Source organism: Egretta garzetta, unplaced genomic scaffold, assembly GCF_000687185.1.
Source record: "Egretta garzetta isolate BGI_Z169 unplaced genomic scaffold, ASM68718v1 scaffold329, whole genome shotgun sequence".
NCBI classification, from domain to species: domain Eukaryota; kingdom Metazoa; phylum Chordata; class Aves; order Pelecaniformes; family Ardeidae; genus Egretta; species Egretta garzetta.
In genome coordinates this window covers 5,317,953-5,331,085 of record NW_009269999.1, presented here as the reverse complement: position 1 = coordinate 5,331,085, position 13,133 = coordinate 5,317,953, and the positions used below count along the sequence as shown (strand labels likewise).

Sequence of the window (13,133 nt, the reverse complement as noted above, 5' to 3'; positions counted from 1 at the left end):
CTGCATCGTTACTCAGAACTAGAAACGCTGGCCATTTGAATGAGTAGAAGTAGACGTCTAGAAGTGAGCAGTGTATATTACAGTGGAAATTAAGATGCCAAATTCTTGGAAAGGATATTTTTAGTTATTTTTCTCTTTTGTAAATTTTGTTTATACTTTCTCTTTGTTAGAATCCTCAATGATTTGATTTACAGTAACTAAGGCATATGGATTTAGAGGCAGAATACTATAACAAATGAAGAATGCTTTCTGTAAAACACCTCACATGGCGAATTGGTGGTTGAATAGTAAGCTAGTATGGTCTGCACAGCCCGCTTATGGCTTTGCTATTCATGAGTTTACATACCATCTCAAACTCACTCCCACAAATCTTTGTATATTATCCTTCTCTCTCTCTCCTCCCTTCCCTTTTTCTTTCCTTTTCGCTGTCTTACCCTCTCTAATACTACATATAATACAAACATGTTCATAATTCCCAGGTGGTTGTGATCAGTGGTTATAAGAGACAGTGGCATTGTTTGCTTAGAGGTACTGGATATAGTCATGGGTATATAATACAAATATTCCAGCTGCTGATCATGTCTTCCTGTTACTGAATAGTTGGCAGATATGGATATGGCAGAAGTTTTGCATTCAGTCTCTTCCCCTTTCTGAGAGTAGTGACGTTCGGTGTACAGTCTATAACACGTTCTTTTCTTGCCTCGTTATTTACCTCGTTCAGTGTTTACCCAAATTTCTTTTCAGGCTCTGCCTCTCCATCATTCTCTTTTCCTTCTGCCATCCCATCAGAGGACAATAGATGATATGATTCTAGAACTGCATGTTAAATTGAACAGAAAGTTCTTTATCCTTTTTTTCCCCTTTTTTGTTTTTGGATCGGCAGGTTAATGAATGCATGACTTAAGGCTTGCTGATGCCCTCTGTCACTACTGACCTGTGTGATTGCCAACTCTGGAGAGCCATTTGTTAATGTAATTGGGGAGCATTGTGAAGTACAGCATCATACAAGCTTCTTCCTTGAAATTCTTACTGGTCTAACACCAATTGTCACTGTTTATGCTCTTGTCATGTGTTGCCTGATTTTTGCCTAGGTAGTTGCTGCAGGCAACTTAACAAATTCAGTCCAAGACTTTGAGCAAATTAGGTGTTCAAAAAAGGATTCTCACTTCAAGTAAATAGGTATCCTTTATTTTACCAAGAAAAAGGAAGTGGCTTCCTAGAGTTGAATGGCAACCGCTCTGCATGTGTTATTGTAATTGGAAGCTACATGACCTTGTGTCTGTCCTCTTTTTCTCTCTTGAATGGCTAACAAAGGTACTGTTTAGTGGTAGTCACTCCTGGACTATGCCTTTGGAGTATTTGAAAATCAAAATAACGTTATAAGAATGGCAGATATATCCTGCTGGCCTTGTTGTTTACAGTACCAAGGAATAAAAAAAAAAAAAAAAAAATCAAAGGAATGAGAAAGCAAATTTCTTTTCTTGGTACTGTTCCTGCTTTCAGTCTGTCATCTGCTTTCTGCCATACTGTCTTTTCTTGGTACAGTAATGATTTACTTTTTCCTTTGTTCAGGGCCAGAAGGTGTGAAACACTTTGATTTGGGAGAAACAGATGAGAAAAAATCCCAAATCAGCGCAGACAGTGGCCTCAGTTTGGCCTCAGGTTCTCAGGTCAGTGGCCCCTATGCTTGCTTTATTTATGTGGTAAAAGAGAGGATTCACTGCTTAATTGTGGGAAGAATTCTAGGGTTTGAGCATTCTTGAAAGGCTCATTCAGTAAAATTTCTTCCCTCCTTCCTGCAGGGGACTGATCTTTGGAAACTCCTTAATTGTATGACCCTGTGATCTTTTTGATACACAGGCAGTAGTTTCTATTTGGCTGGCTAAATAAACCAAGGAAACATATGGTGTGCGATTCAAGACCCCAAAGGAATGGGAAAGGATGTTCTCTCCTTTATGATCAAAACTAATGTGACTTTTCTCCCTGTCCTTTATACGTTTTGATTGCAGAAGAGTGATTTCGACTCTATTCCCAGCGGAGGACCAGCAGTTATGGTCCGAAGTACAAGCCAGGATTCTGAAGTTAGCACAGTGGTAGGATATGCTCAAAGTGAAGTCTGGATGTCATTCACTTCTTGCTAAAGTGGGGGAGGGCATTTCGTGCCTACATTTTGTGTGGTATGGCTGCATGCTGTCACGCATGCATAATGTATGTCTGTGAGTTCTCTCTCCAGAGCCTCTGAGTGGGTGGCAAACGTGTGTCTGACAGAACATACATAGTGCTTTATTAGCAGATTGCATCTTTCATATATGGTGCTCGTTGCTCTAATGTATTTCTACATATTCTTGTATTTACGGAACTGCTGGATTGCAATACTCTTATAAATATGCCTTAATTGCCACTTATAAGGAATAGAAGTTTAAAAATGTAACCTGAGAGCACAAAAAGCAGATCGTTTGATGCATTAAAAACAAGAACAAACTTTCTAATGTATTACCTTAAAGCACTTGAATCATATCAAAATATATCTACTTGCTTTCCGATCAACTATGGGGCCTGGGGGGAAAAGGTAGCAGGAAGGCATTCAGTTAAAAAGGATGAGCCTTCTCCCTACCACATTTTATCTGTTATGGCATATTCCAGGGACAATACCCAAGGAACTTTTCTTTTTGTTGTTGTTATTGGTTTTTTTTCTCTCTAAACTGCTGCATACCTGCGAATACCTGGCTTTTTCCAGCCTGTAACAAGAATACTCTGATTGTCTTTCTCTAATGGACCCAGAAATTATATTCTATGGGATACTGCCCCATATAGAAGAGGGGTCTAGAAGAGCTGGTTGGTATTCAAGTATGCCCTCCTCTGAGCTCAAGAAAGGTCCACCCCAACAAGTAGGAAACCAAGCAAGGGCAACAGGAGGCCTGCGTGGATGAGCAAAGAGCTCTTAACTGTACACAGACATAAAAAGGAAGTATACAAGAGGTGGAAGCAGGGACGGGTGACCCAGGAGGAGTATACGTTTGCTGTCTCATCTTGCAGGCGTAGTGTTAGAAAAGCCAATATGGACCCGGAGTTGAATCTGGCAAGGAATGTAAATGGAAACAGGAAAAGATTCTAGAAGTACATAAGCAGCAAGAGAAAGGACTAGGGAAAACGTGGGCCTGCTGCTAAATGGGGCAGGGGAACTGGTGACAGATGGAAAAGACTGAGGTACTTGGGGCGTTCTTTGCTCCAGTCTTTACCAGTAGAACTGGCCTTCAGGAATCCCAGGCCCCTGAGACCAGAGAAAAGTGTGGAACAAGAAAGACTTACCCTTGGTGGAGGATGGCTAGGCTAGGGAGCGCTTCAGCAAACTGGATATACGCTAATCCATGGTTCCTGAGGGATTGCAACCACCAGCTCTGAGGGAGCTGGCTGATGTCATTGTGAGGCTGCTCTTGATTGTCTCTGAACAGTCCTAGTGATTAGGAGATGTTCCTGAAGACTGGAAGACAGCAAATACCACTCTTGTCTTCAAGAAGGGCAAGAAGGAAGATCTGGGGAGCTACAGGCTGGCCAGCGTCACCTCAGTCCTTGGGAAAGGTGATGGAGAAAATCTTCCAGAAAACGTTTCCAACCACATGAAGGACAAGAGGGTGAATGGGACTAGTCATCATGGATTTACAAAGGGGTAGCCATGCTTAACCTACCTGATAGCATTCTACAATGAGATGACTAGCTTGGTGGATGAGAGGAGAGCAGCAGATGTTGTTTACTTCTACTTCTGTAAAGCTTTTGACACTGTCTCCTGTAACATAGACAAGCTGACAGAGCATGGGTTAGGTAAGTGGACAGTGGGGTAGACTGAAAACTGGCTGAATGACTGGGCTCAGAGGGTTGTGATCAGTGGCACAAAGTCCAGCTGGAGGCAGGTCACTAGTGGTGTAGTCCTGGGGTCAGTACTGGGGCCAGTACTGTTCAGCATCTTTAGTGATGACCTGGATGACAGTACAGAGCAAGTTCACACATGATACAAAACTGGGAGGAATGACCAATTCACCAGATGGCTGTGCCACCATTCAGAGGGGCCTCAACAGGCTGGAGAACTGGGCAGAGAGGAATCTATGAAGTTCAACAAGGGGAAAATGCCAAGTCCTGCATCTAGAGAGGAATAACCCCAGGCACCAGTACACACTGGGGTCTGACGGGCTGGAAAGCAGCTTTGGTGGGAAGAACCTTAGGATCCCAACAAGCTGACTGTGAGGCAGCAATGCACCCTTGTGGCAGAAAATGCCAATGGTATTCTGGGCTGTATTAAGACGAGCATTGTCAGCAGGTCAAGGGAGGTAATCCTTCCACTGTACTCAGCCCTGGTGAGGCTGCACCTGGAGTATTATGTCCAGTTTTGGGCTCCCCAGTACAAGAAAGATAAGGACTTACTGGAGTGAGTCCAGCTCAGGGCCACAAAGACGATTAAGGGATTGGAGCATCTTTCGTGAGAGGAGAGATGGAGCAGGCTGGGACTCTTCAGCCTGGAGAAGACAAAGCTCAGGGGGATCTTATCAATGGGTATAAAAACCTGATGGGAGGGAATGAAGGTAAGGGAGCCAGACTCTTCTCAGTAGTATCCACTGGCAGGACAAGAGGCAGTCAACACAAAAATCAAAGCACAGGAAATTCCATGTGAACACAAGAAAACAATTCTTTAATTTGACTGTGATCAAACACTGGAGCAGTTTGCCCAGAGAGGTTGTGGATTCTCCATTTGTGGAAATTTTTAAAGCCTGACTGGACGTGGTCCTCAGCAACTTACTCCATCTGACCCGGCTTGAGCAGGGGGGCTCATCTATGGATGATCTTAACAGATCCCTTCCAACCTAAATAGTTCTGTGATTTTTCTGAAGGGGTTTTCGAGCCTCTCTTCATCTTTTTCTGCAGAGTAGGATTTGATGAAAAGATAATGTTACTGAAGGAGAAAAGGCAAATGTGGCCTTCAGTTGTACGACTTCTTATTCTGTGCCTTAAAAAGAAACATTCTACAACTTTTCTCTCCACAGTGTCTTTGTCTTTTGAAAGTAACTGCTTTCTTTTTCTCCACAGGTTAGTAACAGTTCTGGAGAGACATTAGGAGCAGACAGTGACTTGAGTAGCAATGCTGGTGATGGCCCGAGCGTGGAAAATGGTGGCAATTTGACAGGATCCAGAGGAACTGTGTCAGACAGTGAAATTGAGACAAACTCTGCTACTAGTGCTATCTTTGTAAGGGCATTGCAGACTTTCCTTTTTTCTTTTTCTTTTTTTTTTTAATTAAATCTTTTACAGTAATCATTTCAATGTGTTTATGTGTGGAAGAGGATCTCCGATTTTGTTAATCAGCAATGACTTGCAGTATTAAAATATTAAAGATGTGATTTTTGTACAGATCCACGTACCTTTCCTCATTTCCTGTGCAATACACAGTTCCCCTCATTCAATATTTCTCTCAACCAAATGGACATTTAATTGCCCTTCAGAGGCAAAACATTGGTGGGCATTGTTCGACCTTATCTAAATAAGAGGAACAGATTCCCCTGTTTCTTAGGAGTAGCTGTCAGCCAAATATGAAAAGAACTCTCAGTGCCTTAGGATTAGTCTCACCGTGGTCATTATTTTATAATCTGATAAGATTATAAAAGTCTTTACAGGGCTTCTAATTTTAAGCAGCAAACAAAATCACTGTGCTTCATTGCGTTTCTTCTAAAAGCATGAAAATGATGTAACCATGTCTGCTTATTTAGCTGCAAGAGGGTGTCTTCTCAGTTACTAAAGAGTTAAACTTCTTTTTTGAACAGTTTTCTGCATTGTTTCTGCTTGATTAATGAAACTAAATGGAATTTTAAGAACCCTTGCAAAAGATTTAGAATGAAGATGATAGGTGTACGTGATGTGTGATGAACATCACATATCGCACCATAGTTTACCTGGTGGTAGAGAAATAAGAGGGGCCAGCTTTGTCACAGTTCCTGCTGGCTGATAGTCCCAGCACACAGTTCTTCAGACCAGATGATACGTAATCATTTGCTTAACGTCCTACCTTTATGAATGGTAAATGAAAGAAAACTGTATAAAGTCTGAATGTGAGATAGAGCTCGGGTAATCTTATTCTGCTTGTGAATATTGATTTTCTGTGCAGTCCTGCAAAGGCTGTGTATTTCTTTCTCCATTCCCTGCAACCTGTACAATGACAGTGATACTCAGCTGTTTCCTAAACAGGGAAAGATTTACTATCGGAATTTGGGCAAACTTACTGCACAAGCATAAAATATGGGGGGTGACAGAAGAGGTTTAACTGTTTTTTCCTTTAGTCTGGGATTTGCATTTTTGTTTTTCCTTCGGGGAAGCATTTTGCATCTTCTGTGTTTCAATTTCTCTATCTGTCTCTCTTTTTCCCTTGTCTGACTCTGGACTTTTAAGTGTATTACCTTGCTCTTCAAACAGAGTAATTTATTTGTTTTGTGAACATTTGTGGGAGAAGTGTCTATGAAGTATAGCTTGCAAACTGCATCTGTTAAGTGGACTGCAAGAAACAGCCCTGCAGGGAACAGAGTTAAATTCTCTGACACCTCTTGTATTATTTTCAGGCGAAGTCTCACAACCTGAAGCAGAGTGTGAAGGACAGTAAAGGCAGTACTCCAGGGAGAGCTCCAGAGGATGGGAACCAACGTGTCTATCTCTATGAAGGACTTTTGGGTAAACTAATTTTTTTGTGGGGCGGGGATCTTTTAGGCTGAAGTTCAGGTGGAGTCATGTCTGGGGCAAGACTGGTATCTTTACATTCCCAGGGACTGTTTTTAACCATTTACTGTTGTCCATACTGGTAGAATGGGGGGTGTGTCAGACCATTCAGAATAAAGCCAAAGATTTGCTGGGGAGATTGAATAAGAGTATGAGGAGATGGATGTGAGTGGTGTAGTTTGCATAAAATGTAGTTTGTCCAAGTCTCTTGCTGTTCTTGAATATGAATTCTTCAAACTGTTGGAAGAAGAGGAGAAGGAACTTACTTAGCTATGTATGGAAGGCTAAAATGTATTGCTGATCTTGAAAAAAGATCCTTCAGCTGAAGTAATTGAACAGAGGGCTACTAAACTCAGAATACTAATGGCCTTCAAGTGTATCCTTGAATTAGGAGTGTATTTGGGTTTTTGATGTGTATTTCATCTGGACTTGCTGTTAATCAAGAGCTCTCTTTTCCTGTGTTTTTCATCCTTTGCATTTATCGTTCCTACCTGCTTGGAATGGTGCAGGTAGGGATAAAGGATCTGTCTGGGACCAGTTAGAGGATGCTGCAATGGAAACCTTCTCTATGAGTAATAATCTTATCTTTCCTCTCTGTGTGTTTGCCATGATCTGTGTGTGTGAGAGAGATTTCTGTCTCTTTTGGGCAGTGTTAACAGTATATGGAAGAAGATTTACTCTTCACTTAAAGAGTAGACATGAGAGGTACTTTTGTGTAAGTGTTTGAAAAGATTTTGCCATGAATTAGAATGAGAGATACAGCTTGTCTTTTCTTTTACACTTTTCTTCAGTTGTGATATTGCTTGTTGTTTAAAAGTAACCTTTTTTTTTTTTTAATATGGTTTAATTGTGTGTTGGCTTATGGTATTTTCAAGGAGTGGGAATTAACAGGAATTAATCTTGAAGTGTTTGACTGGAGTAAATGGAATAAATGCTCAATTTTTGTATACACTGAATAGGCAAAGAGCGTTCAACTTTGTGGGACCAGATGCAGTTCTGGGAAGATGCTTTTTTGGATGCTGTGATGTTAGAGAGAGAAGGAATGGGGATGGACCAGGGACCTCAGGAGATGATTGACAGGTAAAGTTCTTTAGTAGACCACTTTCCTCCTCATTGTTTCACCTGGGGCTGAAATAGTAAAAAAAAATTATTTTCATTCTGCTATTGTCACCTTGTAAACTTTGTTACTATACCTGACTGTTCCAAAGTGAGCCTCTTGTCTCTATGCTGGCCAGTATCTCCTGATACTGAAATACTATCTTCAGTTGTGATGTACTTTTTTTAAACTCTAGTGGAGAGGGGATATTTCCAGAGAAATGGGTAATGTAAACATAATCACAGTATGAATAGATGGAATAGACTAGATCAGTAATAAAGCAAGGGATTTCTGTGGCAAAATCACTATATTCTGGAATAAAGGAAAATATCAGTGCGTTGACATAAAGTGAAAGAATTAAATGTCTTCAGAAACTGCATTTTGAGTCTTCTCAAAATGCAAAGCCAGTTATAGGTGTTTCTACTTTACAGTTTGTAGTTAAACAAACAAAAAAGCCACGAGGGAACAACTCTCTGGAAGTATCTGCCTGTTTGCTTAAAGCTAGACTACTTCTAAGATGTCAATCTTCTCTACCTCCTTGCTTTTTTTTTTTTCCCCCCTTAGTTCTGTTAATATCTGATCATTCTCTGCTCTGTCTGCCACCTGCAGCTGTACTACCTACACCCATGCTATCATGTAACATGGGATCTGATAGCCAAAATAAGAACTGGTTTGTGGGGTGCTAGTTTGAAAACTGTTTCTTTTTCCACAAACTACCTACCTTACTGGAAAAAGAGAGTGCCTCTGCACTTCCTTCATCACTTTACTTCTGCCTTGCAGCTACATTTAAGCTCTAAAGGCGGGTGAGTTATATGTTCCTCTTCTGGCAGTTGTAATTGTTATGGATCTGCACCTGCAGAAAAGAGGAAATGGATAAGCCCAGTGGACCACTGAGAACTTTCCCACTGAGCAGATGTTATTTACTTCAACTAGTTAATAATTGATGGAAATGTTTAATTAGTGATCACAGTGTTTTACTGGAAAATGCCCATTTGGCTTAGTGGTTTTGGAGGTTTTATTTGCCATACACTTTACAAAGAGTGATCTGTCTTCTGCCAGTGCTTCAGTGATTTGGATGAAGAATGTCCGTGAGTCTGCTTCAGATCTAGCTCTTCTTGCAGGTATCTTTCCCTGGGAGAGCATGACCGAAAGCGTTTGGAGGATGATGAGGACCGTTTGTTGGCTACACTGCTGCATAATATGATTGCCTATATGCTTATGATAAAGGTGACATTTTTTCTTTTTCGTTTGAATAGATCACTGCTCAGATTTAAGCAGTGTATTTTGTTGGTGTTGTCTTGAAACCATACGTCCCTGTTCACTGAGCTCAGAACAGTGAAGTATAAAAGAATGTTATAGAATACTTTCTACTCTTAATGAAAAAATTGCTACAGTACCTGGAGATTCTTTGAGATATGTTGTCTGAGTTTATGCAGTTCTATGCCATGTGTATGCATATATATTGCCATTCAAAAAGAGAGATGTATTATTTCTATTAGTAACTTTAGAGGACAGTCTTATTTTAAGAGTATGGGTTCTAAATTAAGTAGAGAGCATCTTCTAATCTGATTTCCTCACAGCTGCAAATTCCAAACGTGGGCAGATTGTAAATATGCGTATCAGTAGCTCAACAAGAAATTTGCCGCTGGTAGTAAGCAACCCTTTTTTTCTTGTTCAGTGGGCTGTCTATATGCACTTTAATGCTGTAGGTGGCTACTAGCAATATCTTTTTTTTTAGTCTGAATAATTTCTGAGATAGTCCAAATCCTCCCTCAAAGTCACTGGAAAATCAGTCTTCTAAAATTTTTGTTGTATTTAGAATCAGCTTAGGTGCATTTTTTTACCTGTAACAGATTGGATGCACTGTGCTGTCCAGTGCAACAGCTTGACAGTAAGAACAGCTGTACACAGGTGACAGTTTGATAACTTTCACTGTTCAAATGAGGAGGTGAGACATCATTCCATAGACAAAGAACGTCTGATACCATGGTGAGAGAGAAAGAAGGTATTGTTTTTTCCTGACATAAATGGAATGTGAAGCTAAGTTTTAAGATAGGATTTGAATATATTTGGAATGAGTTTATTTCAGAAGATTACTGTGGGATTTGGCCATTAGGGCATGCATTGCTGCAATACTTAAAGTAATAATAACCTGTGCTCTTATGGATATTATACCTTTGAAAATTATATCACCCTGGGCCTATGGGTTATAGATGAAAAGGGAATACAGGGGATCTGAGAGTTGTGATAAAAATACTGTTTCTTCTGGTGCATCTTCAGAGGTGTTCAAGAATGAGGATGGGATAAAGAACTGGGCAAAAGAAGAGTTGTGTGGTGTTGTTTGTTTTATTTGTTATTGTTGTGGTTACTTTTTTTTCCCCTGATTATCAGTTTTGGGATAAAAAGTGGTGGATCTAGAATTTGATATATATTATTTGTATATAGGGTTTTTTTCAAACAGAGTGAAGGCTTTAAGAGACTAAAGACTGGATCAAGGTATCTTATCTTAGGGCAGCTTCTAGTAGAGACTGCAAAGTTAGAAGGCCTTCTCTTACTAAAGAGGGGAATTCTTCTGAGCTGTCAAGGGAAGCATAATCCTCCAAACCCAACACCTTGGTATTTTAGTTTATTTTCTTTTTTGGGGATAGCAGAGCCTGGAAGTTTTTACCTAAAAAATTCTTGAAAAATACAATGCTTTCTTTCAAGTGCAAAGAATTCTTGCCAAAGGAAGGAAGCAGGTTGGGTTTGTTTTGTACACTCCATAGCACTAAGGTCATAATGAAAATATGATTAAAAAGAATGTCTGATCTAGCTTGAAGTCAGCGCTCAAGCATGAATCTACTGTCTTTAGTATCAATGTCTGGCATTCGTAATAGCCTTTTGAAATGGCACCTGGGGCAGAAACGTTCTGCTTCAGTGCTTCCCCGTATGTAGTTCGTCTTCAGGAGGAACCTGCTGCTGTTTGAGCACTATCTGGAAATGTTTGTTAGAGCCCTGGCCTAGTGACCAGGAAACAAATCATGAAAGAGTGAGAATTTGGAAAGATATCAGGCCTTTGTGTCAATATTTCTTGTGTTACGGGCTCCACAGTTGACTAAACCAACTCTTTGCAGAGGAAGAGGTGGAAAAGCTAGCCCAGCAGATGAGACCCACCACATAAGGGGCAACATGGAGAACTGAGGCTTTTGATGTCAGTAGTTGGAAGTGGAGGGTAGTGGAATTGCAGCTCTGTTGTGCAAGAGCAGGCAGGAAATCTGTTGTGCACAATATCACTTGCCCAGTAGCTGGGAAAAGTGGTGTATGTGCAATTACTGGTTGTACTGCTGGGCTAAAAAGGCCCTAGCATGACTGAGCTGGAGATCAGTTGTTTTGCTGTCTTAGCAACGGAAATCAAGATACGTTGATTTGGGGAGATTGGAGTGGCTGCCTGTGAATAGAGAAGACTGTGTTACCGTCTTTATATCTGCCTTCTAGGTGAACAAGAATGATATTAGGAAAAAGGTGCGTCGTCTAATGGGAAAATCGCATATTGGACTGGTGCACAGCCAGCAAATAAACGATATTCTCGACAAACTTGCCAATCTGGTAAGTAAAACAGTGGTGAGTGATGTACCCGTGGGAGCTACAGTGGAGGAAAAACATTATCTGAAAATTCTTCTATAAATTCTCTGCAACACTAATTTAAAAATATTAAAAATAAGTAAATTGAATGATTAAACACTGCCTTCACATGTATAGAATAAAGACTGTGGTTGTATGACCCTGTTTATAATATTATAATGTTATGTAGTTATCAGTTAGAACTGCAATACAGATATGTATAAACATGACACTTCAGTACCACAGTTCTATGCAATCCTAGTGTATTCTTAATATCACTTTTGTGGGTGGGAATCTTTATTCTTACTGTGGCTGGAATAAGTGTTTAGTTTTCCATCGGTTTCTAGGTCATTATAAGACTTGTAGCAATCGGTTTCTGTACAAAGTTGTTTCCACTATCAGATGCCATGCAGAAACCTTGTCCTGTAATGCTCATTAAGAAAATAGGCTAAGAAGTTAATAAAACTAGCCAAGCTTTTAACACAACCGTCTCCAGGGTGGATGCAAGTTAGGCCCTTTGAAAGCTAATTTTTCAAAGCATTTTTACATTTGGAACTTAGTTTTATGCACAGAAAGGAGACAAAATTATCTTACAATTAATTGGGAAAAAGCAGAGCAGTTTACTGCAATGTTACTGGAACCCAGACACCTCACTATCCCATGCTGAGTATGACCTCACTATTCCATACTGAGTATGGTACCAGCATGAATGTTGTTGTATGCTGTGATAACTCTCATAGTCACACTTGTTGAAACTAAACTTTAGAGCATCTTGCTTAAGACTTTGTCCAAAATTGCCTCCAATCAGGTGGATACGTCTTTTTTTTTTTTTCTCTTTCATGTGTTGAAATGCTTCTAGTGTTACCCGAGGGACTTTTTTTCAATAGATCAGGAGAAATTGGTTTCAAAATTCCTGCATGATTGCTTTTTTTATTTTCTCTAGAATGGACGGGAACTAGCAGCAGCAGCCACATCAAGAAGCAGACTTTTGTAGTACATGCTGGGACAGACACAACAGGAGACATATTTTTCATGGAGGTAGAGGCAAAAGTAATATTAATGCAACTAGTATCATTCAATAAGCAATATTAGAAATCTTATGTAATATTTTATGTTCCCAGGTATGTGATGATTGCATTGTGCTGAGAAGCAACATTGGAACTGTGTATGAACGTTGGTGGTATGAGAAACTCATCAACATGACTTACTGTCCCAAAACAAAAGTGCTGTGCCTCTGGCGGAGGAATGGTCAGGAGACACAACTGAACAAGTTCTACACAAAGAAGGTACACATCTTGTTTAATGCACACAATACTGAGGGAAAACTGCATAGAACAAACAAATCCTTGGTGTGTCATATGCCATGTTTAATCAAAAAAGAGCATTCTCTGTCCAGGGCTGAGTTACTGAATGGCAATGGCTGTTTAACAGCACCGACATCTGAGGCTGGCATTATGCCTTGTGATTTACCTGAAGACAATAGTGCACAGCAGGATGTAATTAAGAAATTACACGTGCAGCTTTTACCTGTTTTTTTGGTTAGCAGAAGGAAAGCATCAGTATTACTGAATATTGCATTATCTTGCAGACTTGTAAAGGTAGTAAAAATACTGTGGTAGGTTCATGGGGAAAAACCTAAATAAAACTGTGTCTCAGTAATTGAGTTCATTGTGTCATTTTTAACGGC

At 40.2% G+C, this 13,133-nt stretch overlaps 1 protein-coding gene across 1 annotated transcript in view; it reads left to right on the top strand.

The window, feature by feature from the left end:
• MADD (MAP kinase activating death domain) overlaps window positions 1-13,133 on the top strand; it is a 61,290-nt gene that overhangs the window by 31,637 nt on the left and 16,520 nt on the right. Inside the window, 11 exon segments of the mRNA XM_035902905.1 lie at window positions 1,573-1,670; window positions 2,010-2,093; window positions 5,077-5,235; window positions 6,597-6,705; window positions 7,260-7,322; window positions 7,710-7,830; window positions 8,968-9,073; window positions 11,321-11,431; window positions 12,390-12,405; window positions 12,408-12,484; window positions 12,568-12,732. Coding sequence (XP_035758798.1) covers window positions 1,573-1,670; window positions 2,010-2,093; window positions 5,077-5,235; window positions 6,597-6,705; window positions 7,260-7,322; window positions 7,710-7,830; window positions 8,968-9,073; window positions 11,321-11,431; window positions 12,390-12,405; window positions 12,408-12,484; window positions 12,568-12,732 — 1,109 coding nt within the window.